Source organism: Drosophila ananassae, chromosome 3R (assembly GCF_017639315.1).
Source record: "Drosophila ananassae strain 14024-0371.13 chromosome 3R, ASM1763931v2, whole genome shotgun sequence".
In the NCBI taxonomy this organism is placed as follows: domain Eukaryota; kingdom Metazoa; phylum Arthropoda; class Insecta; order Diptera; family Drosophilidae; genus Drosophila; species Drosophila ananassae.
The window spans coordinates 16,224,319-16,251,622 of record NC_057930.1 but is presented as its reverse complement, the minus strand read 5'-3'; the positions used below and the strand labels follow the sequence as shown (position 1 = coordinate 16,251,622).

The 27,304-nt window shown below is 49.7% G+C and overlaps 4 protein-coding genes across 12 annotated transcripts in view; 3 read left to right on the top strand and 1 right to left on the bottom strand.

The window, feature by feature from the left end:
* LOC6498454 overlaps positions 1 to 9,716 on the top strand; it is a 33,869-nt gene extending 24,153 nt beyond the window's left edge. Inside the window, exons 3-7 of one of the 8 annotated variants that reach the window (XM_014906648.3) lie at positions 1,158 to 2,839; positions 2,914 to 3,697; positions 3,870 to 4,603; positions 4,664 to 5,963; positions 6,966 to 9,716. In XM_014906648.3, the coding sequence (XP_014762134.1) occupies positions 1,230 to 2,839; positions 2,914 to 3,697; positions 3,870 to 4,603; positions 4,664 to 5,963; positions 6,966 to 9,089 (6,552 nt within the window). In that variant the 5' untranslated portion in view covers positions 1,158 to 1,229 and the 3' untranslated portion in view covers positions 9,090 to 9,716. Of the gene's footprint in view, positions 1 to 1,157; positions 2,840 to 2,913; positions 3,698 to 3,857; positions 4,604 to 4,663; positions 5,964 to 6,317; positions 6,391 to 6,965 lie in introns of those variants that run through there. The other 7 variants (XM_001962822.4, XM_044716161.1, XM_014906649.3 and 4 more) reach the window with 7 other exon arrangements.
* A 1,312-nt stretch (positions 9,717 to 11,028) lies between these two features.
* LOC6498455 (pneumococcal serine-rich repeat protein) lies at positions 11,029 to 12,587 on the top strand. Its single transcript, XM_001962823.4, has 3 exons — positions 11,029 to 12,164; positions 12,241 to 12,369; positions 12,436 to 12,587. The coding sequence occupies exons 1-3, from the start codon at positions 11,217 to 11,219 to the stop codon at positions 12,487 to 12,489; spliced, it is 1,131 nt and encodes a 376-aa protein (XP_001962859.2). The 5' UTR covers positions 11,029 to 11,216; the 3' UTR covers positions 12,490 to 12,587.
* Positions 12,588 to 12,980: 393 nt separating this feature from the next.
* On the top strand, positions 12,981 to 19,029 carry LOC6498456 (ubiquitin conjugation factor E4 B). 2 transcript variants are annotated; one of them, XM_001962824.4, is made up of 10 exons: positions 12,981 to 13,095; positions 13,175 to 13,556; positions 14,362 to 14,655; positions 14,716 to 16,119; positions 16,176 to 16,753; positions 16,817 to 17,213; positions 17,277 to 17,389; positions 17,447 to 17,771; positions 17,834 to 18,176; positions 18,235 to 19,029. In XM_001962824.4, the coding sequence occupies exons 3-10, from the start codon at positions 14,452 to 14,454 to the stop codon at positions 18,501 to 18,503; spliced, it is 3,633 nt and encodes a 1,210-aa protein (XP_001962860.1). In that variant the 5' UTR covers positions 12,981 to 13,095; positions 13,175 to 13,556; positions 14,362 to 14,451; the 3' UTR covers positions 18,504 to 19,029. The 2 variants fall into 2 exon arrangements, with proteins under 2 accessions (XP_001962860.1, XP_014762136.1); XM_014906650.3 differs by having other exon boundaries at positions 14,354 to 14,655.
* On the bottom strand, positions 18,960 to 27,283 carry LOC6497044 (serine/threonine-protein kinase Tor). The gene is made up of 7 exons (XM_001962825.4): positions 26,735 to 27,283; positions 26,459 to 26,679; positions 25,837 to 26,403; positions 24,970 to 25,703; positions 22,960 to 24,907; positions 20,336 to 22,897; positions 18,960 to 20,276 (listed from the first exon to the last, which is right to left on the bottom strand). The coding sequence occupies exons 1-7, from the start codon at positions 26,958 to 26,960 to the stop codon at positions 19,122 to 19,124; spliced, it is 7,413 nt and encodes a 2,470-aa protein (XP_001962861.1). The 5' UTR covers positions 26,961 to 27,283; the 3' UTR covers positions 18,960 to 19,121.
* Positions 27,284 to 27,304: the final 21 nt, after the last annotated feature.

Here is a 27,304-nt window from a genome sequence, read left to right as displayed (position 1 = left end):
TGTTTTTGTCTTTTGTGTTTTTGTGGCATGCGTATGTTTCGTCTAAGCCACAACACAATTCGGGTTTTCGGGTGGCACGCTTATACATACATACATACGGACATGCCAGGATGGTGCGAGTAGGCAATAAAAAGCGCTTAAAAAGCAAAATTACTGCATTTGATACAAAACGACACCCCAAGGATTAGCCTCTATTCCGGCAAATACGCACTTTCCTCTCGATTCCAAATCCGACTCCTGTTTTCCTGTGCACTCATGCAAACGATGGCCCACAAAAAGGTTAACCTTCAACGGGTCCTGGGTCCCTGGCCTTTTATTTATGCTTGGGTATGTGGCGAACATTGAAATTTTCCAGCTTCCTAACTCGAACTTTCCCTTTTCAACTTGGCCAACTCCAATTAGCCTTAAAATGGATTCGTGTTGCGCCCAAACTACAATACATTTACCTCAGAGATTTGTGGCGGCCCTCGAGCCTCCTTTTTCTTTTCTTTATTTGCCTTTCTCCCGTGGAAAGCCGAATGATTTTCCATTTCCATTTTCACTTGGCCATTTCCATTGATTTTTGCCTGATTTTATGGTACTTTGTCGCATTTTTAACGGACAGACAAAATATTTTATTTAAATATTCAGAAGGGAGAAGCCTTTGTGGTTGGCTGAGGGTAGGAATTCGCGCAGAAGACTCTGAAATATTTATATATTTAAATAACACATACATACATATGTATGGGAGTTAAGTCCTTGTTTGTTGGTTAATTTTTGAGTAATGAGTAGGGGAAGTGTTGAAATCTGCATTTAGGCAGCCTTTGTGTAGCAATTGTGGAGTAATGCCATTAGTATGTCTTTTGTCTTGCTACCCTTGGTGAATTTTTGGCTAACTTGAAGTCTTGGTCCCTGTCCTGACTTTCTTTAGCTTGATAGTCCTTTACAAAGCACACAAAATTGGATTTAAAATTGTATTGTATAGTGAGTTGGTCACATAAAATGCTTTTGAACAAATAGCCTCGTTAAGATTAGAACTCATCTAAAATTTACATAAATTGTGTGTGCAGAGTGTATTAAAAGTTATTAAATTTAAACTATTTTATTAGGTTATTTATTATAAACATTTTAAATATAAATTAAACCACAACTAATCAGATTTGATTTATTTTTTTCAGCTAATTTCTAGCCAGGCGCTTCGGGGACAACAGCGGCAGGAGTAGAGGCTGCCACCAGAAGCACCCGGAAACATGGATCTGCCGTCGATGGTGCAGCGATCGGGTGACACGCTCATCGTGCGCAGCGTGGTCAGTGGCAATCAGCTGTATGCCGAGCAGGGCGGTCCCCACCATCCGGAGACCAGCAACAGCAACAACAATGGCAGCACTGCCAAGTCGAACACCATCACCAGCACAGCAACCACATTGGCGGGATCGACGCTTCTAGAGCGCTTCCGCTTGCAGCAGCTTCTGCAGCAACAGCAACAGGCCGCAGCAGCTGCCGCAGTGGTGAACAGCGTGCAACAACAGCAACAACAACAGCAGCAGCAACAGCACCAGGCCACCATCGGTTTGGATGCCAAGGAGGAGGGACTGCCGCAGTGCAAGATCAAGCGGAACTATAGCTGCAATCACTGCGCCTACTTCACCCAGAACCCACGCTATCACTTGACGCACCTGCGCGACGTGCACGGCGAGAAGATCGTGATCAACAAGTGCAAGCTGTGCCTGTATGCGTCGCGGCACTTCCAGAAGCTGGTGCGCCACATGAAGATGGTGCACGGCTGCACCGACGGCATACCCAGTGGCCATGGCCAGGCCCGCGGCAAAAGGGGGATGAGTCGGGAGGCCCGAAAGCGCCGGCTTGAGGAGAGTGTGGGTGTGATGGGCGGGCAGTCGCCCACGGTAACGGTGCCGGATGTACCCACACTGGAGCAGGTGAAGCGGGAGCTGCAGCGGCAGGAGGAGAAACTCCAGCGTGACATCGAGGCCTACAAGCAGCGCCAGCGCGAAGAGGAGCAGCAGCAACGGGAACTGGAGCTGGCCAGCAGTGCGTATGAGCGACAGATGCAGGTGATGCGCGAATTCGAGCGACAGTCGCCCGCCGAACCACCAACCCCTTCGCCAACCAGCGGCTCAGCCACGCCGCCCTCGAACGGGGAGGAGCCACAAAACCGGCTGCTTAAGTGCAGCGCCTGCGAGTTCACCACCCTGTACCGCACCCAGCTGCGCGCCCACGAGCTGGCCGAGCACGGCAAGACCAAGTTCTTCCGCTGCGACAAGTGCAGCTATGTGACCCACATCAAAGCCCGGTTCAGCAAGCACGTCAAGTATCACTCCATGCCGATGATCAAGTGTGTGACCTGCGACTTCCGCACCCCCTACAAGTGGAATCTCGATCGGCACATGAAGAATCATGGCGGTGCCGGTGCTTTCAAATGCGCCGCCTGCGACTTCACCGCCGACATCAAGCAATCGTTGACGGTGCACGAGATGAACCACCATGTCCCGCCGGTTGGCAATGCCGGGTCCATTTGGCCCAGGAGACAAAACAAAGTGGGTGCCAGCGAGATGTGTGATGATTTCCTAAGCGACTCCGCTGAGCTGGAAGATCAGTATAACAACAACAACGTTGATGACGATCTAGATGGCGGCGAGGATCCCGAGGAGGCCATGAGCGGTGGCGAGGACCAGCATTTACATCACTACGGCAAGCGGAGCAAGTACGACGACGAGGAGGAGCCCACGGACCTTTCCCAAAAAGGTGGTTGCTCTTCGGACACCTCCAGTGTGGGCACCGCAACGCCGCGTGCCCAGCGCCCTATGCCCAATCTCATTCCGATAAATAAAGGACCCAAGGAGTAAGTAAATAAAGGATCATGTTTCCTGGGGTTATTCTAATCCTTCCTCCCTTCCTTCCTTCAACCTTTTCCAGCGTCCTGAACCTCTCAAAGGAGACCAATGCTTCGCGCAGCTCACTGACCGAAATCGCATCGATGTTCTTCAACGAAAAGCAAATCTCAGAAATGCTGGACAAGTCGGATGTCCCCCAGCTATCACCCGCCACAACAGTGGCCTCCCAGAGCTCCAGTCGCAGTCTCCTGACCAAGAAGTCCAGCTCCAGCTTCCTGGACAAGCTAAGGACGGGGGCGCAGCACGAGAATCTGGTGTGCCAGTGCGGTCATGTGGCCAAATGCCTCTCGGAGTCGATCATCCATGGAAAGAGCTGCCACGCCTCGGCGGTAATCATCGATGACGATGATGCTGCCCTGCACGAGGACGATGCCGACGATCGTCTGGAGATCGACGAGGACGATGAGGACCACCACTCGCACTCCGCTTTGAATCTCAGCGTGACGGGCTCAACGCGCTGCCAGCATTGCCGCCACCGCTGCAAGTCGTCCACGGATCTACTCCACCACCTGACGCAGTGCATTGAGGCGATCCGCTGTGCCAATGAGATGTACGATTCAAATTCGGGAGAGAGCGCCGACCGGCGACCAGATCCCCATGCACTCCAGCAGCAGGCCGCCGTTCAGCAGCAGCGCGTCTGCATTTGGAACAAGACAGCTAAGGAGATAGCCGCCGCCACAGCGGCCGCTGCAGTGCAGCAGGAGGCCAGTGGTCAGAGCCTGGTCAAGTCCCCGGCGGGAAGCCAGGCCACCAGCAACGAGGAGAACAGCTATTACGGCGTGGAGACGGCGCCCGGCTACGGCGAGGTAAGTCCAGAGTTCACTAAGCACTGATCCCAACCCTCCAAGATGTCAACAACAGATTCAAGTCCCATTTAGTCCTTTTTTTTGTTTGTAAGCCCCCTCTTGATCCCTGCACGATCTACTGCCACGTCAAAATGAAATTTGACTCTTTCACGCACTGCAGGTAACCAAAAAGATGACGCCCGAAGAGGAGGCCGCCAACTCCTCGCTGAAGAAGGTGTACAAGTGTCCGCACTGCAGCTTCTGGGCCTCCACGGCCTCCCGTTTCCATGTCCACATCGTCGGTCATCTGAACAAGAAGCCGTTTGAGTGCTCCCTCTGCTCGTACCGCTCCAATTGGCGCTGGGACATCACCAAGCACATCCGCTTGAAGACCATCCGTGATCCCTCGCACAAAACCGCCAAAGTTCTGATGAACGACGAGACAGGACGCCGTAACTACACCAAGTACAACAAGTACATCACCTTGATGAAGGTCACCGAAGAGGATGGCGATCCCAAGCTGATGAAATCCGGTGAGATGACCCCGAACCAGGTGGCCTCGCTGGCCTTCCTAAAGGACTACGCAAAAGTGGGGGCCGTTCCCAGTCAGGACATAACATTTGAGCCGGTGCTGCCGAGCAAGCCGAGTGCCTTGGACGACGCCCATCTGACCGACAACCTGATACGCATCCCCCTGCTGGCCACCATGATGAACGCGGCCATGGCCCAGCAACAGCACCAACAGCAGCAGCAGCAGAAGGACCACCAGTCTGCCATGATTACTCCTTCGGTGACCATATCACCAGTGAAACGGCAGGGACCAAGTCTCCCGATGAGCGGAAAACCCAGCGACGATCTCATTACCGAGGTGCACCAGGAGGGCAATGAAAAGAAGACCGTCTACCGCTGTCGCAAATGCAACTTCGGGTGAGTGTCACATATATTTATTATCATACTTGAATAAATCCTAATTCAAATAAATTTCAGCCACCAAAATCGTGATGCTGTGCTGGCTCACGTGAAGATCCATTACCAAGATACCAGCTATCCAAAGTCGAGCCCCCTGGCCAGTACCTCGCCGCTGCAGGTTTCCGTTGGTGGAAATCAACAATTTCTAATTAACAAGGTATTTGCCGCCTTGTGTCTCACACAGCCGCAATCGCCAAATTCCAGTTCCGCCGGCACTAGTCCGGTCGGAATCTCTGCTGGACTGCTTCAGCGGGCCATACAGGAGGCCCAACACTCACCCACGCCCAACTCCAGCGCTCTGAGCGGCCTTGCCTTGGCGTTGGCGGGCGGAAAACATCCGCCGGGTGCCAATTCCAATACGACGAAAGCCAGTGCCGCCTCCATTTTAGAGCACGGTGAGCAGAAAGCGAGTCAAAACGAGGCAAGTGCCGACAGTCTGACGTCGCCGAACACCACCACCACCGCCACCAATACTTCCGTCACTACCACTACCAAAGCTATCATAACTAGCACCACCAAAGACACCGCTAGATCGCTGCAGGATCTGCTCACATCACCACGCAGCGCTAGAAATGGAACTCATCATACCTCTTATGCTAACAGTAACTTGGTTTCGGTTGTGGGAAACGGATTCCGGCCGGACGCTTCCGTCTACGTCGCCTCATCTACCAACAACAACAACAACAACACCACACCACCACCACCACCACCAACTACCACCTCCACAACCAAGATCAATGCATCGCCTTTGCCAGTAACTACCACTCCTACTCCTATTTCTACTGCCACACCAGCTCAGCTTTCCAAGTCACTGGGTGCGGGTAATCACCACCATCACAAATCATCCACTTCATCCAACCATAAAGACTCCTATCATTTGCACATTGCCGGTGATGGCTACCACCTGGCAGCGGGATTAATCCACAGCCCACACTCCACACCCACTAACCCAAAGGATAAATCCAACTCCCAAACGTTTCCCTCGTCATCCTCTTCCTCGTCGTCGTCTTCGTCTTCGTCGTCGTCAGCATCATCGATAGCGTCCAATTCATCGGCTGCCGGTTCTGCATCCGCATCATCCTGTTCTGCATCGTCGCCACCACCACCGCCAGCTAATCCGCCACAGCAACAGCAGGTGCCTGGTCAAATGCCGCCGACGAGATTCCATAGCCATAGTCCATATAGTCCGGTTTCGGGTGCTGGCACCGGAGTGGCTGGCGCCAGCATCCTGACCATGACCGAGGGCGAGCGCCGCGACCCGTCGCCTTACCGATGCGGCCACTGCCACCAGGTCTCGAATTGGAAGCATGTCATCCAGGTATGGTCGAGTGCACTTAAATGGTTTTGTGTTTTGTCCCATTCAAAAACCGCAACGAACCGAACCGGGAGGAGACCGAACCAGTCCACAAAGTTACCCGAAAGTTGTAGGGGGGTTCTTACTGAAAAAATTAAGTTACAAATGAGAGTTCCACGTACGTTCTTAATGTCATAAAAGAATTTGTTATTTTCCTTTGAAAATTTCCTTTTTAAATCTTAAAAGTTCAAATTAAAATGTAGCTTAAATAATAAGAATTTCTAGTAAAGATTTTAAAAGAATATAACTGCTGGTTAAGAAGGACTCTATAGATCAAGATCCTTTGTCAGTTTAGCTCTTAATTTAGACAATTTACAGTCCCAGATCCGTCACCTTCTGTCACCCATCCACCCACCACTCCATCTGTGTCCGTAGTCCCTGCGCTGCGCTGGTAAATATATCCAAAAAGTCAATATTGTTTGCCCTTTTTTTTATTTTCCCCGAGTTTTGTTTAAATGTGTGGTGTCTGGTCTTGCTTTTGTTTGTATTTTATAAGATAAACGATTAACTTTAAGGAATCATTGGTGAAAGTCTTGCTTGCTCTCTCTTACCCTTCTCGAACTAAATGTAATTCATAAAACCAAAAATTCATGAAAAACAAACCCATGACACCATAAAAAATTTATCTATAATAAAATAAGAGCTAACCATTAAGGGATTCCCATTACGGTGCGAGGGTTTTCGATTGGGCTAAACTCATGGTTATATTAATTTTCCCCACAAACGGAAAATGAGGCAAAGAAGTAGAGATGTTTTCGTTTTGAAACAAAATTACTAACTCATCAGTTACTATATATAGTTCGTAACTTTCGAAATCGAATCGAAAGCATTCCTGTTCTTCACCTCTGAAAAATATACATTAAACACATCACACAAACATAATAATTACAAGAGAACACTCGAGATACTGTACCACTTTGAGGTTGTACTAATTGAAGCTCCTTCTTTCTAATTTTCACCCAACAGCGGCATTGTCGCTTAAAGCATTCCGGGGATATTCGGATCGAGACCCTTGAGCGCGGGGCCAGTGCCGCAGCGAATGCACCACCCGTCTACCGACCCCTGGGGGCAGGTGCCAGCAACGAATCCCAGACCCACATCCCCTCTAGTCCCAATCTGAAAGCCGGAGGCATCAACAACGCCACCACTAATCCCAATGCCCAACTCCTGATGACCAACAAGCAGCTGGAACAGCTCCTTCACTCACCGCTCTCCGCCAGTGCTGCTGCGGTGGTGAATGCCGCGAATACCCAGCAGGATCTTCAAGCGGCGGCCGCCTACTGGGCAGCCGCTTGCAAGGCAATGGTCACCAACGGCAGTGCCGAGGAGCTACTGCAGCTGCAGCAGAACGACCAGATCGAGATCACTCGGTTGCCCTCGGACCATACCGCCGTAAACACCAACAACAGCAACACCAAGAGCAAGCAGCAAAAGTGCCCGGTGTGTCCTTACATCTCCGAGAGCAAGTCCCAGATGAACTACCACGTATCCCTGCACAAGCCCACCCAGTACGAGTGCAGACTGTGCACCTTCGTCTGCGCCAAGAAGCAGCACCTGAGCAGTCACATGCGCAGCGTCCACCCGCAGCAAATGGTCTCTGGAACAGCCGGCGCTGGAGCTGGAGCTATTACTGGTGCATCTGTCGGTACATCTGGAGCTGCTCCTTCTGGTCTCGAATTCAGTGTGGCCCTGCAGTTGGCCGCTGCAGCCAAGCAAGCCCAGCACCAGCCTGCTTCCACGCCGCTTTCAATTGATCTTTCCCAGCTGCAACTAGACGCTGCATCGGATGCGGAGCTGAATCCACAGCAACTACCACCAGAATATCAGTACAAGCTGATCAGTTACTGTCCGCGATGCCCAGCTCGCTTCGCCCAGAAACACAACGACGAACGTAATGCCAAGCTGGAGCTGGAGCAGCATCTTCTAGCTCATAGCTGCTCCACTGCGGACTCGGATGCAGAGGACCAGAGCTATGTGTGCACTTACTGCGAATATCGCACAACGGAGGAGACCTTGCTGCAGCTCCACAGGGCGGTGCACATGTCCCACTACCAGGAGAAGTGCCAGCAGTTATATAAGAACTGCAAGGAGGATGTAGCGTATCCAGCGCCCAAGTTGCTTCAGTTAACAGGTCCGGAAACCATTTGGGTGGTGGACAATGAACTCAGCTTGCAGCTTCTTCTGCAGTCCAACGACGGTGGAGCAGTTACCTCGTCCACCGGTGGCTTCGACAACCAAAATTCGCTACTTAAGAAGCAACTGGAATCTGGATGTGGTGGTGGTCAGGTGGCTTCCCTTCCGAAAGCCCCCGAGGAAGCCCCCGATGAGGACGAGGAGCGGCACAGTACCTCTACCCCTTCAACCAGTGCATCTGTGGCCACTAGTGACCTGGCAGCTGATGCCAGTAGCGATGCCGGCTCCATCGATGTACCGCAATCAACACCGACTCCGGAACGCTGCCTCCACTGTCCATTTGAAACGTTGATCCACGGGGAACTGCAGCAGCACCTGCAGAAGCATGCCTGCGTGAATCTTCCGCCTCAGAACTATCACCAGTGTGCCCACTGTGATTACAATGCAAAGGATGAGTCCGAAATCGAGGAACACACCCCAGTCCATTTTAATGCGAGCGAGAAGCTAAAGTCCGTTGAGTTCTTCACCTGCTATGACCAGTTGGAGATAAGTGTGGAGCAGGAGCCGGAGGGAGATGAGGTGAAACAGCAGACCGAGGATAACAACAACCAGGACAACGTCATTAACGCTAATGTCCAGCAGGAGAACGAGAATCCAGTAGAGGCAGAGGAAGAAGACGAAGCGTTGGAGGAACCAAAAGCCAAGAAGCCAAGCACCAAGCTGATCCTCTACAAGAACGACGGCAGCTTGAGTGTGAAGCCATCCCATGAGACGGCCGGGAGCTCTTTGGTGGACCAGCAGAAGAGCGAGAACATCAGTGATCGCCTGCGCCGCAGAATCTTGCGAGGAACCTCCACCAATCAGCCGGAGGACTCGCCCACCCAGGAGCGTCCAACTACACCGGAAAAAATGATATTGGTTAACGCCAAGACGGGCAAAGTCATTTCCAGAAAGTAGCCCCTTTTTTAACTTTAATCATACAGCATCTAAGTTTATTTTATATTTGAAACATTTCTTGGTTTTGTTAATATTTTGTTGTTGCCGTGTTATTTTATATATTTTTTTTTCCTGTTAGTGGAGATAGGCATTTGATTCGTTATAGGCACCTTTTTGGGGTTTCTTTTTCTCTAACACATCCGACCACAAAACACACAAACACACCTAGTTGGAACAAGTTCCTGCACCTATATGTAACTTGTTTAAGTCCTAAGTTATTCTTACTTATTCATAATTTATCAATAACCGGATATTCGAATACTTTTGTATATGGTGGGGATATTATCTGCTAGAATGCGGCAAATTTTAATTTAAATTAATTTAATTGTAAACTATCCAAGAGGAAACTGTAATCAAAGAAATTTCAAAACTATATTTAATGTCGTTTAAAAAAGAGCAAGATCCAAAAGCGTTTCAAAGAAATCAATTTTGTATAAAAAAAGGAAGACAAAACTGTTAAAAACTAAAATTCAAAATTAAGTCTTGCTTCAATTTATTTGATTCATTTTTGTCTGAATGGGAACTGTGATTATTGATAATTATAAATGAAACAAAACAAAAAAAAAAGAAAAAATGAAGCGCATATATCATACAATGAATATGGTACTATATACATACTATATAATTCTATAATAATATATATACATATATATATTTACACAGCTGCTGCAGAAACCCACACAATTTAAATGCAATTCAAGTATCAACAGAGAATTGGGAAATGTTGCAATATTTGCAATATAACTTGCACAATTATAGCACAGTTAAAATTAGTAATTTAGTTAATAGTATAGTTTTTCCTTCAAAATAGTTTCGTTCTTAATATTATTTCCACGATTGTTTTTCTAAAAAACAACGTTTTTGTAGCACAGTGTAAGCGTAAAAACACTACAAACAAGATGAATTGTTATCATTAAACTCTAAGCAAACAAAAAGAACACATGTGGAATAGCGGGGCCATATTTAAATAGTTAAAAGAAAATTAAAAACCTAAACCAAGCAAATCAAAAAGAAAAACCAGAATATTACGTAAGGAACGCGTAATGGATAACGTATACAGAAATTTACTTGAATATAACTGCGAACCGCCTTTGATATGCATATATACATCTTATACCGATACCAATATATCTATACACCCATACATATATATATTATATATTGAAATAGTCCTTAACATTAAACTTAAAGATCTAGTGTAAATAACTTTGTTTTTGTTTACTACGCACACAAACACAAATAAACGGAACACCTTGAAACACAAACACACAGATTTATGGCATTCAATTACAAACAAAAAAATGTACAAAAAACAATTGTTAATAAAGAAATCAAATAAAAATACACAATTTGCATTTACATATGATCGCTCTCTCATTATTTTAACTTTGTTTTTTAAACAAAAACCAAGAAAGGATAACTGACTTCGGCCGGAACCGAAGTTGACATACTCCTGCAATTAACTAGCAGGTCATATTAATATATATTCCACTCAGAGATCGCTAAAGGCCATTATACCCTGCCATGCATAGGATATTTTCAAATAGGATACTTTAAAAGAATCTAGAAACCGTTCCGAATCGATTCTGAGCTCCATTCAGAAGTAGTTAAATATGGTTTTTAAAGAATTTGTGTCCCTTTCGAAGGCTATATTATTAAAAACAGTCATTTCAACTAGCATACTTTTAAAGAATATAGGAACCGTTCCCTATCGATCCCTATCATTGCCTTGATTTTTATTTAAATTTTTAAATACAAATTCCGTTAGGTATTTTTGATTTGGCTGGCAACAGTATTCAACCGGTAATATCGTATTTTTTACGGTTATAAACTATCGATAGCAAATACGATATTAAAAGATTTGATGAGGGAGGAAATACCAGAAAATAGGCATAGAAACATCGATAGTGGAATAAAACATCGATAATTTAGAAAATTCGAAAAACATCAATGCATCGATTTTTTCATCGATGTTTTTGCACCTCTATTTATTACCAAAACTTAGATTGCGATGCATTTACCCACTGGACTGTAGCAATAATATTTGTATAAAAAAATAGAACCGAAACATCCCAACCGGATACCCACATGGATATGGATACCAAGTCCAACGATGACTCGGCTGGTAGTGATTCGCTGGACAAATCCATGCAAATCAAGTGTGTAATGGTCGAAACCACTGGCTCCGTCAGTGGCGAAGCAGGACCCTCCTCCAGCTCCTCCGAGGAGCTGGACAACTGCAGTAGAGACTCAGCGGCGGAGTCCGCGGAGGAGGTAAAGCTGGGCACGGGACTGGGTCCAGGGAAGCAGGCGGATCAAAAGACTGAAGCTGGGGCAGGGGACAGTCTTAACAGAGAAACCCCGCCCTGCAACTCGTCCACAACCTCCACATCCTGCACTGCCTTCGAGACGAAAGTCAAGCTCATCTCACAGAACCTCAAGGAAACCACTCTCGCTGAGACCTCGGCATCCGCATCAGCTTCCTGTTCAGCATCAGCGTCAGCGTCAGCCTCGAGCAGTAGCAGCCTGCTGGAGCCACAAAGCCACAACAACTCTTCCACCTCCACAGAAGACTCAGCGTCGCGCGTAAAAAAAGTGCGATTCCATCCGGATGCCAAGGAGAACGATGGTGGAAACTGGGTAAAGACAAAGCGACGTGCCGCGCAAACAAAGCGAGCATCTTCACCCAGCGGCATGGATCTCGACGGCGAGGCGGACCAACAGACAGAGGAATACGATGAGGACGAAGTAGAGGAGGAGAAGTTTGATCTGGCCAAAACGGTTGCCGAGGCGGAGGACTACCTCAAGGAGCACCCGCTGACGTTTGTGAATCGCGCGCTTTGTGAATCGCTGCCGAACGGAACACAACCATGCGATGGTCTCATGACCGTTGATCAGCTCAGCTTAGACAGAGATGGTACAGAATTAAGGTACTATATGGAGGAACCGCAGAACAACGACGAGGATTTTTACAAGCGTATCAAGCCGGAGAACGGAATCGAGCGTGTGCTGGGAAAGGAGACCAAGGCGGGAAAGGAAAGTACTTCCATAGATCTCTTACAGGATGAAAGATAAATGAACATTTAATTAATGATCCTTATACATAATACAGGTACAATTTCTGTTGCGATACGAGAACCAAGGTGGCCTTTTCTGGGAATCTGAAGATTTCATTAAACGCATGTGTCCCACGCTGCTCAAGGCGTACGAAAAAAATCGCGAGCGACGACAGCAGCTTCTGGTTAGTAAATGAACTTCTTAAATCATTTATGATTAGTTTAAATGTTAAAAAAAAAATTAATTGCAGATGCATCATGTTGCCAAGCGGCAGAGTGTGAGACAGCGGTACACGGATTTCTAGTAGCAAGCCGCTTAGGCCTTAGGTTCTTAATTAGGTTCCAATAATTATAACATTTTTGTAAAATGAAGTAAATGATTTCTTTTGTTGAACAAAAAGAACAAAGCAATGATTTTATTGAAGGGCACTAAAAATCCTCTTAGTGGTGCTGAAGATGTTTCTCGTTTTTTCATCAAAATTATGCATGTTTATTTTACAAAATTGTAGCTGCCTTTTATTAATCTGCATTATTTGAATTACGGTCTATCGGTCTGTATTAATAAAAGAAAATTATACGTGTAATATATATATTGAAATGATTTATTGTATTGTGATTTTTTAAGTATAAGCTTTCTTCTTTTATACCAATAAAGTATTCATTTTTTTCCATTCCATAAATATTATGTTTTTATTTTATAAGATATATCGTATTATATTAATATAAATTTATATTTTTAATCTCGCTCTAGCATGCTTTGGAATAAATTTTAAAAAATATATATTTTCTCAGTTGCCTTCCATATTTGATAGAAAAGAGTCAACGTCTAAAAATGGTACAAATATAAAATAAAATAAAAAAAAAAAATTTTAAATATAAAGTAAAAAAGTATTAAGGAAAATTTTTAAGCAGTGAGTAAAAATGTTTTATGGTCTAGGGTTGCCATCGATCGTTTCAGTTTCGGTATTTTATTAAATTCTTTATTTCCAGCTGACTTCACGATTGTCGTATTTTTCGGTATTTTCGATATTTCCGATATGCTCGTCGGACGCGAAAACAAAAATTAAAATTAAAAAATTGAAAAGGAAAAGCGGACGTGTGTAGTTTCAGTGCGTTTTAAAAAAAATATTAAAAAAGCCGATATCTGCACTTGATCCAAGCAACAGCCAACAGTGAGCAAGTAGTCCGATAACCAGGCCTCGTATTCAAACAAAAGAGAAATTTTTTGCGTGGTCACCAGTCGGTGGTATTGCCGTTGCAGTCGTCTGTTTGGGAAGTTGTTGCGCTCCTCAGAGTGTCCGGACACTAGTTTAGATCTCCAAAAGACAGTAAGCACGGACAGCAGGTGAAAATCGACGTTGCGAGGCTAAAGGTAAGTGTATTTGGCTCGCCTGTTACCCGCCCCCGTTTCCATTTTCCATTCCGCCGCTCGCTCACCCATCGCCCTGGCTGGCGATTATATATCTCGGGCGGTGGGTTCAAATGCGCAGATAACTCTCATGGGGTTAGGGAATCGCTGTACTTCAGATGGACTTTAATTATATAAGGTTTCCACATTGGATTCAATGCGAACTGTCGGGATATTGTTTACTGCACTCGCTCTGAGACCTGCAATCCCCTGCCATCTTTTGCATTCCGCCCTTAGCTGCTCGCTAAAAATAGTTGCAGCCGTGCACTTTCTGTCATTTTCGTGAGAACTGCACCCGTTTCGTTTTTTGTGGCAGGTCAGTTGTCCTGATCTCTAAAATTCCGCATCCTGGTGGCGCGTCGCCACCATTCGCCAACAAAGGAGGCTATCCATTAAGATCAGACGGCAGCGGCAGCGGCAACGGCATTGTCTTGTCTTGAACTTGACGTTGACCGCTGGACTTTGTTGTTTATTTGCCGTCCGCTGCGCGTGGCACTCTTTTTTTTTTCGTCTTTATACACTTCTAGAAAATGTATATTTCAAATCCATGGCAGCGTTTGGAGGCACAAGTCCCAGAAAGTTACCAGCCAGTGCTTATCCACGTCTGTATATCCATTTCCCCGCTTGTTTCTGATTATTTTTCTGAAATAAAACTCTCTTTTTGATATATTTGTTTAAGAGTATATAGATATCGGCCAGCAACTGGCCTTTCTTTCTTGTTTTGTCTTTTTGTTTGGTTCATTAACCCACATCGCCGCCAGTTTTTCAGCTGCAGGGGCGAAGGAAAAACTACGCAACAAACAAACAATAACAGAGCGGAAAACCCAAACTGCGCATTGCTTCAACACGGATCGGAGAAATGCCGGAAGAAGAGCCACCACAGAAGCCCATGGAGGAAGGGGAAGACGAGGAGCAAGACCAGGATCAGGATCAGGAGCAGGAGCCTGAGCCAGACTTGGCTGAGCCTCAGCTGCAGCAAGACGAACAAGAAGTGGGTCAACCAGAAGATCAGACGCACAAGCCGGTAGAGGAGCCAGTTGTGGCCGAATTATCCGCCGAAGAGGTGAGTGTTTCAGAAAAATTCAATTATATAAATTCAAATATTTTCATAAAAATACTCTAGATCCGTGAACGCCGTCTTCGCACCCTGGCCGCTCGAAGTGGCCTGCAAACTGCCCCAAATACGCTGAGCTCCGTCAGCCCCAGCCCGGAGAAGGCTCCGCGTACACAGACCAACGTTTCTGGAGAGTCTCGATTGGTTCGCGATGCCACACCCAACAAAAACTTACCCAACCTTGCAACAAATGTCGTGCCCAGTTCTGCTTGGCAACCCCTGGACAGCAAGCCAGACATGGACGTGGAAATGAAGTCGGTGGCGTCGACACCACAGCAGGACGTGGAAATGGCAGCCGCTCCAGTGCCAAAGGACGAGGCTAAGAGCTGTTCGATCAAATCTAAGGTTCAGGAGCCCAAGGAATCGGATGGCGGTCCGGCCAAAAGTGTGGATGAGCGGAACGAACAGATGCTCTCCCGTCTGTTGAACGCCACTTGGAACGAGTTCGGCAGCGGCTCCATTATCTGCGCTCAGAGCGCCAGCTTCCTGGAGCAGCAGCCAGATCGCAGATTCGACTTCGAGTGCATCGTTTCCAACGTACTCATGGAAGCGGCTCTGAAAATATACAACGATGAGCTGAACGAGGGCGAGGGCGGCAACGACATGGAGTTCTCCTCCGCCAAGAAAATTAAGTCTGATGACACAGAAGTGCAGGAAATTCTGGCCAATGCGGTGGCCTCCGGGGGAGCAGCCATCTCCGAGGAAGGGGCGGCGGCAGGGGCCGGCAGACCAGATGGACCAGTAGATGCGACGACCACTGAAGGGGGAACTACCTGCACGGCGCCCTCTGTACTGAGCATTGTGACCACCACAAAGCACCATGTGCTGCTCTACTTGCTGCGTTGCTACAAAAACTACCAGGCGGAGTGTGCCCGGAAAACGGGCAACACCCAATCAGCCCTGCAATTGGCATTCGAGAGTGTGATGCGAATGACAGTGCTCGTGCTCACCGACCGCATCTACCAGAATCTCAACAGCCACATGGATCAATCGGCGCTCTTAGAGCTCATGTACATGGACAAGATAAGCGAGTCCTTTCTCATCGATCTGGTGGCCCACACGTACCAGGATCGTGATGTCTTTGACGCGATTTTTGGTCAGGTGTTGCGCGGTCTTTTTGCGGGAATGCAGCGCAACATTTGCACTTCAAAGATCAATGTGCATCAGATCGACTGGCTGGCCAAGCTGGTGGTCATTAAGGTGGGAAACGTTAGGCCCATTGCGGATCTGGTGTCCCGGCAGCCGAACTTCCTGCCGCCCATCTGCACCAAAATCTCTGGCCGAGAGATTGTCAAGTGCAGTTTCCTGGGTCCCTTCCTTTCCGTTTCTCTGTTCGCCGAGGAGAACGTGAAGTTTGCCGACTTTTGTTCCAAGAACAAAGTTGAAGATGCGGCCAGCTCGAGACTCCGTTGGGTAGGTAGTACATGCTTTTTCCTGAATTACATATTTATAGTTTATTTCTCGTACAGGAACTGCACACTATGCGCACTCAAATGCACGTGGTTTTCCACTCTCTATGCGTCAACGCAAGCAGCCGTCCGAAGACGCTGGAATATATCTCCAAGATCCTGCGTCTCAATGACCGGCGCGTTCAGTTCGCCAGCGATGAGAAGCTGCTGGCCAGAGACGGTTTTGTGATCAACATGATGAGCGTACTCCAGCAGCTGGCGGTGAAGATCAAGCTGGACCGCGTCGACCCCAACTTCCACTACTATTCAAACTCGCTGGTGAACATAGAGCAAGACACAAAGATTCGTTACAACGATGAGGAGTACCGTAGCTTCCTGGCTCAGGACTTTGCCCAGCCGGTTCCGCTGGAGAATGTCAACTTCCAGACCCAATGCTGGTTCCTCACGTTACAGGCCCATCACCTGGGCTACCTACCCGCCATCCAGCGATACCGCCAGAAGGTGCGCGCCATCAAGGAGCTGCAGAAGCTCATCGACGAGCTGGATCGCACTAAGCCGCACTGGGTCAACTCGCGCTACGCCAGCCGCAACAATCAGTTCAAGGAGCGCTGGGAGAAGCAGCTGCGAAAGCTAACTCGGTGAGAGTCAACTCATTCATCCGAAACAAAAGCCTAACTAACTAAACCCACTCCCCATTTCAGTTCCAAAACATGCAGCGAAATCACACTCCTCGACCCAGCTTTGCTCCAGCGATGCACGGAATTCTACTCCACTGTCTGCGAGTTCATGCTGTACCAGTTCGAGGGCCGTCCCATCGAGGGCCCCTTCATCTCCAAACGGTCCGTGCAACTGCTGGCGCCAACAGATGCGTTTTCCGCACTGCCCGAGTGGTACATAGACGACATAGCCGAGTTCATCCTGTTCACCATGCAGCATGCCAACGTCGACATTCGCCAGGGCATCGACCATTCTATCATCACCTGGCTGCTGACCTGCGTCTGCGCCTCGCACCTCATCAAGAATCCGTACGTGACTGCCAAGCTGGTCGAGGTGATGTTCGTCTTCTCGTTAAAGCCAGCCAACTCTGTGAACACAGCAGTAAGTTTGTGGTTTCCATGGATGAATTATCGAAAATATTACCTCCCCTTTTTAACAAAATAGATGTGGAACCACGAACTAGCCCAAAATGCCCTGGTCAGCGCCCTAATGAGATTCTACGTGGATGTAGAGACAACAGGCCAAAGCACTGAGTTTTATGATAAGTTTACAATAAGGTAAGCTCTTGTCTTAGCCTAAATCTTAAATAGTAACTAACTAAGTCCTTCTTCCAGATACCACATCAGCCATCTGTTCAAATCTATGTGGGAGAATCCCATTCACCGCCAAGCCGTCATCTGCGAGTCGCGAGTGGGCAACCAGTTTGTCAAATTCGTCAACATGCTGATGAACGACACAACTTTCCTGTTAGATGAATGCTTAGAAAATCTGAAACGCATTCACCAGACCCAGCAGCTGCTCGCCGACAAGGCCAATCTAAGCAAAATGAGTGCCGAGCAGCAGCAGAGCCGGCTAACCCAGTTGGCGACAGACGAGCGTCAGTGTCGTTCTTACTTGACGCTGGCGCGCGAAACGGTCGATCTCTTTCACTATCTGACGGTGGGTGAACTTCCGAATTGTATCCGAAGACATCAGCTAACCTTTTACATTTCACATTATAGAGCGACATTAAGGAGCCATTCATGCGCGCCGAGCTGGTAGACAGGCTCAGCTCTATGCTGAACTTCAACCTGAAACAGTTGGCCGGGCCGAAGTGCAACGACTTGAAGGTTAAGAATCCGGCAAAGTACGGCTGGGAGCCGCGCAGCCTGCTGGCCCAGATCTTCGACATATATCTCCACCTGGACTGTGATAGATTCGCTCAGGCCCTGGCCGCCGATGAGCGCTCCTTCGATGTGCACATTTGCAACGAGGCCGCCTCGCGGATCAAGCGCTTGGCCCTTCGCTCGGCAGTTGAGGTGGAGCGTTTCCGGGCGCTCACCCAGCGAGCCCATGAAATTTATGGTATGATCACCACGATCTCTGTCCATTCAAGAGTCTAACATTCCTTTGCCATTTGCAGTTGCCAACCAACAGACTGAGGACGAGTGCGCAGATGCACCGGACGAGTTCAAGGATCCGCTTATGGACACCCTGATGTCCGATCCAGTGGTGCTGCCCTCCGGCACGGTGATGGACCGGGCGATCATCACCAGGCATCTGCTCAATAGCTGCACAGATCCATTCAACCGGCAGCCGCTCACGGAGGACATGCTGGTGCCGAACATCGAGCTGAAGCAGCGCATCGATGCCTGGCGGAAGGAGCGAAGCGGCAAGCGCAACAACAGCTAAGTCCCGCTGACTACAACAGCAACCTACCCGCAACCCGCAACCCAAGTCTACGCCTAGGACTAGTTTAATGTGCAGTTTTAGTGTATTACCTATCTTCTACATATATTTATATACATACACATGAATATTGTGCAGGATTAGTTGTGCAGCGGTACTTGCCGGCCAGTTTTTTGCTCAGCAAGTACCCGGTAATCTATAATTGATCGCAGCTCCGCTCAGGAGTCTTGATTTTTAAATGTTTCGAGAAATTTTCAGAATTTGCAAATGTTTCGTTATTCATTCTTTTGCTACAACAAAAATTTCTGTCAAATTATAATCCCAATAAACTTTAGGTTTTTGGAAATCCTTGGTAAAAAAAAAAAACGAGAGGTTCTTTTTAATTAGATTGCAATTGGATTTTAAAAGTAAACAAATTATAAATATTGGAAAGTAGGGCCAACCAGAGAACGCATAGTGTTGGTTTTTATAAAATTGGAATTTATTTTTTTTTACAACTGGATTCACAAATAAAGTGTATTAAAGCGTACTTCTAACATAAATTATACAATATTTTATACTTAGGAGCTAGTGCATCAATTTCAGCTAGTGGACAGTTACCAGAAGGGAAGTACCACCCGCTCACCAGAAGGGACACCAGCCGATGTAGCACTGGCAGAGGTTCTCGTTGTTGGTCGCCTGCTGGATGAGCAGCTCCACCTGCTGCTGCTCGTTGACGCTCTTCTGCGTTTGGAAGTCGGTGCCGGTTAGCTTGCACTTGACCCGCTTGATCACCTGGCTGGCCTTGCTGTTCGTCTCGTCCGCCTGCTGCAGGTGCAGGTGTGCCTCGTACGGCTTCGACTTGGCCATCGGCAGCGACTCCTCCATCGAGTCGCTAAGGGAATCCTGGATTCCGGAGCCCCCTCTTCCACCACCAGCTCCGCCGTTTCCGGCCGGCGCATCGTTGCCTTTCTTGTCCACATCCAGGAGACGCCAATTCAGCAAAGGATCATACACAAAGGCCTCCAGTACGGCCATTAGGGAGTCCTTGTTGCGGCGCAGCACCAGCATCACGCTTTCGCAGGTGCGGCGGTAAGTGCCTTCGATGCCGGTGACCTCCATCGCCTTGATCAGCATCCTGGTCAGCCGGAAGGGGATCTTCTCGGGGAACTTCTCCCGTGTCATGGCCACCTCAAAGCAGTCGCCGAAGTCAATGTGCAATATCTTGCCGCTCATCCGGTCCAGCATAAGATTCGAGGGATGCCGGTCGCCCAGGCCCAGAATATAGCCAACCATGGACATGACGGCCAGTGAGCGGGTGTAGTTGTTTCGGCGCTCGAACCACAGCTCCGAAGATGGTGACTTTAGCCAGAGCAGCTTGGCCAGGTCGTCGCCCTGGGTTTGGCCAAGGGCGTACTCAAACACCTCCACCTTCTGCATCAGCGTCAGATGGTCGTAGTCGGGCGCAAAGTTAAGCATGGTGCGGTGCTCCTGGTTCAGGGGCACCTTCTTTTTGTCCCGATAGTCCCGGATCAGGGTGTGCAGGGTGTCGCAGTGGGGCACCCAGCCGATCAGGCCGGAGTTGGTGCTCAGCGGGATGACGGCATACCGCTGGATGGTCAGGTTTCGCCGGAACGTGTCCGGATCGTCAAGCAGAAGAGTGTTCACCAGAGAAAACAGCTGCATCACGCGCTCGTCCTGCCGCAGATCCTCGTGTCCTTTCAGCAGATACATATAGTCCTTACCATTCGATCCGGAGATGCACAACTTCCGTGGTCGCTGTTTCGAGGTGATAACCTGAAAAGAAAACACAGTCAAAATCATGGAAAAGGTGATGCAATTGTCCTGATTCCCACCTGTAGGTTCGTCTTTATGTGACTAATCCGTATCAGCTCCTGGCCGGGATTGTACGAGCCGGGCACTGCCAGTTCGAGGTCCTTGCAGGTCATCAGCTTGGGCGACACATAAGGCAGCTCCAACGAGGTCAGCTGCGGCAGTTGGCGCGAGATCTTTTGGAAGACATGGTAGTATATATCCCAGGCACGGTCGAGGTCCATCACCACGGCGGAGGTCTTGTAGCGTTGCGACCATTCGTACGCCTCCGTTAGCTCCCGGCCGTAGGCCTGCGAGAAGGACGTCTCTTTCAGAGTCTGTGGACCTCGGCCCAGCATGGCGTGCAGTGGCTCCAGGATTTCGAACATGCCCTTGACATTGCGATCCCCGAAGTACAGTCGCGAGGCCTCCTCCAAGCCTTCGTGCCACTGCTCGTGCCAGAGGATGGCCACCCGGATGAGTTCCTCACTGCACATCACGGCCTGTTCCACCAAAGTCGGCGAGTGCTTCCGCATGGAGTCCAGAATCTTGAAGGCAGCATTTCGGCGAGCCAGCGAGGCAGACTTAGAGGCCACTGTCAGGGGATAGACCAGAGCTTGCGGGTGATTCTTTCCAATGTCCATGAGCAGCTGGTGGATCAGTTGGCCCACCAGCTGGCGATGGGTGTCGATGCGTGCAATCAGCTGGGGGATCACCTGCAACCAAGTGTTGATCTCGATCAGCTTCATGCCGGAGAGCAAAGCCTCGTAGACCTCGGCATGGTTGCCGTAGTCGAACCAGAGGGTCAGCAGTCGCAACGTGTCCTGCAGGGAGTTGCCCTTGATCAGGCTGATGGAGCGGAAGAAGCCCTGCACGGCTGGCACTGCATACTGCTGGATGATCAGCAGATCGTTGTCCAACCGATCGTTGTCGAGACTCATTCCCATGCCCAGTCCCTGCTGTTGTTGCTGCTTGTCCAGGGCGGTCTTCTGGGCCTGGACCACCTTGAAGTTCATGTAGGCCCACAGGTGCCAGGCCTTGTACCAGTTGGGATCGTAGCTGGTGGCCTTCTCGAAGCATTCCAAGGCACCCGGTATCGCGTCTGGGCCGATGCTGTCCTGCAGCTTATTCTGCCAGGTGGCTAGCCGAAGGTAGCAGCGCGCCATCAGGCGTTGGTCCTGCTGCTTGAGGGCCTCCGGCGGCAGGCAGCTCAGCTCCTGGCTGTAGGTGTTGACGAAGTGCCTCAGCTGGTCGTAGGCCTCCTGCAACTGGTTGTTCTCCGCCATGTACTTGGTGTAGGCGTAGGTGACCTGGGGTTGATTGCACGGGAGCGGCTGCTGGGGATTCAGCTTCGGATCACAGCCCAGCAGCATCACTAGCGTCTTGTGCGACAGGTGCAGCGAGCCGCTCTTCCGACACAGACTCGCGTACTTCAGCCAGGTGTGAATGTCGTCGTGTGGCTTCACCACCAGCGAGTGGACTTGGATGATGCGGCGCCAGTCCTCCACCAAACGCTGTCCGCCCTGGAGCCTCTTCCACCACATTGCCTTCAATGGTTCTCTTCTTTCGGGAATTAGCTTGTACTGGATCACTTCCTCCAGCTCGGCCAGCATCTGAACACAGACCATGGCGCCGTAGGCTCGTTCGTACGATTCGCCCGCCATCGAGGTGAGCTCGGTGTCCAGGAGATCCCGTGTCTCGTCAATTAACCGCTGGGCTGTCTCAAAGTCATCGTGGTGGACGGCCAACACGGCCCGGTAGAAGCTGCCATCCTGGGTGTCCTCGGGTATGCACCTAACATACTCTCGCATGGCCTCCCAGTCCTGGAGACCCCATGCCGCCACAGCAGCCAGGGGACTGGCTCGTGCCTTGGCTTCCGTATTGAAGTTCTCCCACTCGTGCTTGGTGACACTGCTCAGCTCTGACCAGTCGCCGAGTGCCTCCAAGCAGCGCATGTGGCCCAGACGCGCCTCCACGTCCGAGGAGTCCGTGTGAAGGTTTCGTTCGTAGTGCTCCAATGCCTGGTCCCAGTTATGGAGCTTCTCGTACCACCTTCCCTGCACGTTCAGCTCGTTGGCCGCATTTCGGTAGGTGGTCAGAAGACCCTCCGCTGCCTCCCGTTGCTGCAGCTTGTTGTTGATGAGGATCAGCGACTCGAACACCTGTGGATCCTCTCTCAGCAGGAACTCTTCTTCCTTGTAGCGTAGAGCCTTCGCATAAGCTCTGCAAGCCATTGCTCGAGTACCCAGTAGCTTGGTTTCAATGGGTATGGGATCCCGATCGCAGTGCTCCATGAACTCGGCCAGGTTGAGGATGGTTTGGGTGATCTCCGGCATATCAGTCACTTGCAGAGCCTGGATCAGCGACTGCGTCAGCTCAGTCTTCAGATCCGGCGGCAGCTCCGTCCAGCAGGAAATGAAGGCCGCGTTAAATAGGTCTCGCAGCAGGGTTTCGTACTCCTGGGCCAACATGAGACAGGCTCGCAGGGCGTGTGATGGGGAGTCCTTCAGCAGGCCGATAGACAGTCTCTTCAACCATTCCACCCAGTCGTCTTTGGACACCCGTCGAGTAACCTGCCATACCGTTCGAAGCTCGTAGGTGGTGGCCTGGAAAGAAGATAAATGTTACTACATATTGGAAATGAAAATAAGCCTAAAAAGCAACCCACCTGTGTGATCTTGTTGTTACTGTTACTGTCGTTAACAAACGGTTCGTTATTTTTGATCTTGGCCGGTCGAAGACCAAACTCTCCTGCCCCACTTGCATCTGCCAGCGTGCTGTTCGACTGGATCCTGCTTAGAAGTTTCTCATACTCGGGATCAACGATGCGGTGCTTGACCAGGGTTCGCTGCACCATGGGCACAAACACCAGGTACTTCTTGCCCAGCTGCTTGACCAGCGAGCGGAGTGTGATCATCGCCTGGTCTCGCAACTCGGGCTCTGCCTCCAACACACGCACCAACGGATGGATGATGCGGGAGGAGAAGTCGGTGAAGTCCAGCTGGCAGGCCAGGTTGTTGATTGTTTCCAAGGCCACCAGGGAGACCTGCTGGGGCACATAGGGCGAATCGAACAGCTTAACGATCGGCGGCACAATCAGAGGCAAGTAGTACCCCAAGGTGCTGCCAAACTTCTGGAGAGCCTGGAGTAGTCTTCGAGTGACCATTCTGTCCTTGGAGTTGTCGTGTTGCAGAAAGCGCAGGATTTGTGGTATCAGCTCCGCCAAGTAGTCTCGGAAATCGCACCCCAAGGCCACAGCAATCTGCTCTATCAGATTGATCAACGTGTTCTGCATCGGCAGTGCCGTGTTGAGGGTCCAGAACTCTTTTATCAGCTTGAAGATGTCGCCCATGTAGCTGATGATGTGGAGCTTCACAAAGGCCACTAGAATGGCCAGCTGCTGGAACAGGAAATCGCGAAGGTTGTTGTCAGCGGTGCGCACATTGTCCAGCAGATTGGGCAGAACTTGGGCCAAGTAGGGCACGCACTTTATTCCAAGACTCTGGAAGATGTAGGTCACTGCCTGGACGACAGTCGTGTGCCGGGTGCTCAGCGTGGGATCGCGCAGAATTCGCATCAGAGCAGCTATGGCCACCGCCGGATAATACTCGTCCAGGGCGTTGCCCATGTTGACCAACAGCTCCGCGGTGGAGATGTCCTGGTTTTCATCCACCTTTCCATCGGAGTAGGCAATCAGAACGTTGTCCTTCTGGCTGTCAATCAGTCCCTTATTCATTTTATGCTTGTAGGGATCCATCGCGCCCAGTAGGCCCAGCACTCGGATGGTTTCCCTCCGGATGGATCTGCGCTGCTCCGTTTTCAGGAAGTTGATCAGAATGTCGATGAGCACAGGGTACTTGTGATATGGAGTCACGACTCTTCCGGTGGCACTAATCAGTTGTCCCAACGTCCACAGGGCCACTCCTCGTTTGTCCGGACTGCCTGCATCCCCCAGCATCTCCAGTAGAATGGAGAGCAAGTCATCGGCCCACAGCTCCATCTCATTGGAGCCGCCATTCACCTCGGCCAGGTCGCCAATGGTGCGGAGTACGTTCAGGATAACCCCAGGATTCGACTCCGGCTCATGTAGTTTCGGCACCAGCGCCTTGAGGATTGGATTCATGTACGAGGAAATGAGCCGAGGCGTACTGATGACCAAGTGATCCAACATCCTGGCACTCTGTTCCTTGTTTCTGTTCATTCCCGAGTACTTCAAATCAGTCAGCAGCTCGATCATGGTGGTCCTTAACTTGGGCATGACATACGCTGGGTTCATGGAGGAGAGCCTTCCAATGGTCACCATTGCCAGTTCCCGAATCTCGAAGATCTCGTCGTGCAGAGTGATGAATAGTGAGTTAAGCGACTCTGGCTGGGCTAGTTTCGCGTCGAAAGTCTCATCGAGGGAGCGCAGGATCTGGATTCTCACGTTGCAGTCCAAATCCGTGATGGCCACCATAAGCAGGCGTTCAATGACGTGGGAGACAGTGTCGCTGAGGGTTTTGGAGTTGTCCATGTTCTCCGATGATTGAACTGCCAGCTTGAGAAGTCGTGTGCAAGTCTGAACGGCTTCAAGGCGAATCTCCTGCTGTTCGTGGATGATAAAGTAGTCGGCGCACCTGAGAAAGAGTAAAAAATAGTATTTAGAAGTGGATTACATTAAAAAGTAGTACAAACTTACCTCTGTACAAAGTCCAACATGTTTTGTTCTTCAAAGTTGAATGTTCCCAGCGTCTTGAGGGCCAGCACCTTGGTGGCAGTGTCCACATTTTGCATCAACGAGGGATCAATGGCGATCGGCGGGATGGCAGCGTATGGAATAGCGGCCGGTTTATTCATCAGCACCTGGGACAGCACTCCGATGAGTCCGTCTGTGATGGGCGATTTTAGCTGCGGCACATTCTCGGACAGCTCCCGCAGGCAAACAGTTAACGATGGCGACAAGCCGGTGTAGAACATCTGCTCCAGGATGTCGCGCACATCGTCTGCAATCTCCGACTTGACGGCGTGAGCTAGCAACGTTATGCACGCAAAGATTGCAGGATCAACAGGCACCTTTCTCTTGCTAGCCAAGTCCTTGGCCGGGAGGGAGAGCTTAACACTGCTCATGATCCCCGAGAGGTGTTTCTCAATTGCACTTTCCACAGCCACTGCCATGTAGCCGATCGTGATAAACGCCACAGTCCGATCCTTTTCTTTTCCGCGCAGAATCTGCATCAGGTGGGACACGCACGACTTCAGATACTTCTCAACAAAGACGTCGCGATTAAAGGCGGCTAGCCGTGGCAGTATCTGTAGGAGGGCCTGCTGCACATACGGTGACTTCGAAGTTCGCTGCTCCAGGACATTGTCGCAAATGGTGGTGTAGTGCTCGTGTAGGATCTCGTGGGCGTATGCCGATTCCAAGACATTGTGCTGCAAAAGCAATCGATTAAAAGAGGATTAGAATTAGTTACCTTAAAGCAATGGCATTCAAGAGGAACATAATAAATAATAAATAAAATAAATACATCCATTAAGTAGGAATAAGCTTGATCTTTAGACTCACGCCAGTGAATTTCGCCGCCCCGTTGTGTTGGTCGCTGGTATCGCCCAGGCTCGATTGTGTCCCGCCAAGCCTATCGATGAATGGCACCTTTAGTCGCGGGACCAGAGTGTTGAATTGCGAGCCCACTCCCGAGGAGATGCCTGCTTCGAGGCTCTTATGCGAAGACCTCGGGAAGAGGGTTTTCAGCGACGTGTAGCGCCGTTCCCAGGTGGCATTTGCGCAGCGGAACAGCTCGTTGACAACGATAAGGCCTCCGTGAATGCGATCATCCCGCGTCACACCCTTTTGATCCTTTCCAGCCGCCAGATCCGCGCCAAAGCTTCCATTGGCCTTGTCGTAGCAAATCCGGTACCATTGCGGCTCACTCGACTGCTTGGTGCACTCCCGCTGGGCGGTGACGATCAGGGCAGCTCGCAGGGCCTCTCCGGCGGACTCTCGAATGGCTGGCTTGGGATCGAAGATCGCATTGAAGATCACCTCGAAGAATGTGATGATGTGCTGGTAGAAGTAGGTGGGCAGGGCGATGGCCACCTCGCGGAGGATGAAGACGGCGGCATGCCGGCGATACTGCAAAATAATATATTATAAGATAAGTGTTTGGTAAGTCCTTTATCACACCCACCTCTTGTCGTTCGCTGCCGAGCACCTCGAAGGCCTTCTTGATGTCGAAATCAAACGACACCGCACCCTTGGAAGTGGGCATGTTCGCCAGTTTGACCATGGAACGAGCCGCTATCTCCATGACGGACACGTCGTTTATCAGGAGCAGATCCCTAAGACGGTTGAGGTAAGGCGCAATACCTTTCCGAGCAGTAAGACTGCCCTCACAGTTGATGAGGCACTCTGGAAACAGAACCAATTACGTATTTCAAGAAATCTGGAAAACTTAAGGACTCACTCATAGCAAGGGCTCCTCCCTTTTTCTCATTAATGTCCGTCGCATTCACCATGTTGAAGATGTGGTGATCGAACTCGTCGAAGAACTGCGTCAGCTCCTCCTGGGACATCTCCCGCAGCTCCGTCTTCACATAGAACATCAGGTCCTGGTGGGCCTTGTTCTGCACATTTCTGTTGCGGGACTTTAGCCCGTTCACGAACTGCTGCACCACCGACGACGTAGACATGGTTCCGGAGTCTCTTACCACTCGGCACTTTTAATGGGGGGCTCTTTTCCGGAGCAGGTGCATCTGCCTGCGGAGTCTGCACTTTGGAGGTTATCCAAAACGTTTTTCAATTGCCCCGTTTAGGTTCTATGGTTCGGTCACAGCGAAGTCACATAATGGTACGCGCTCGTAGTTCGTAAATAACAAATCCCGGAGATTTGCCGGTGCAAAGTTGAAGAAATTAACTTTTTACGGCGATTGCAGCCGCAGCCGTGAAAGAGAGTACAGTAGTGTTGCATATGACGTTGGATTAGCGTGCCTTACAGCACTGCCAAAAGAACAGACAACTTTTCAACACTAATTTA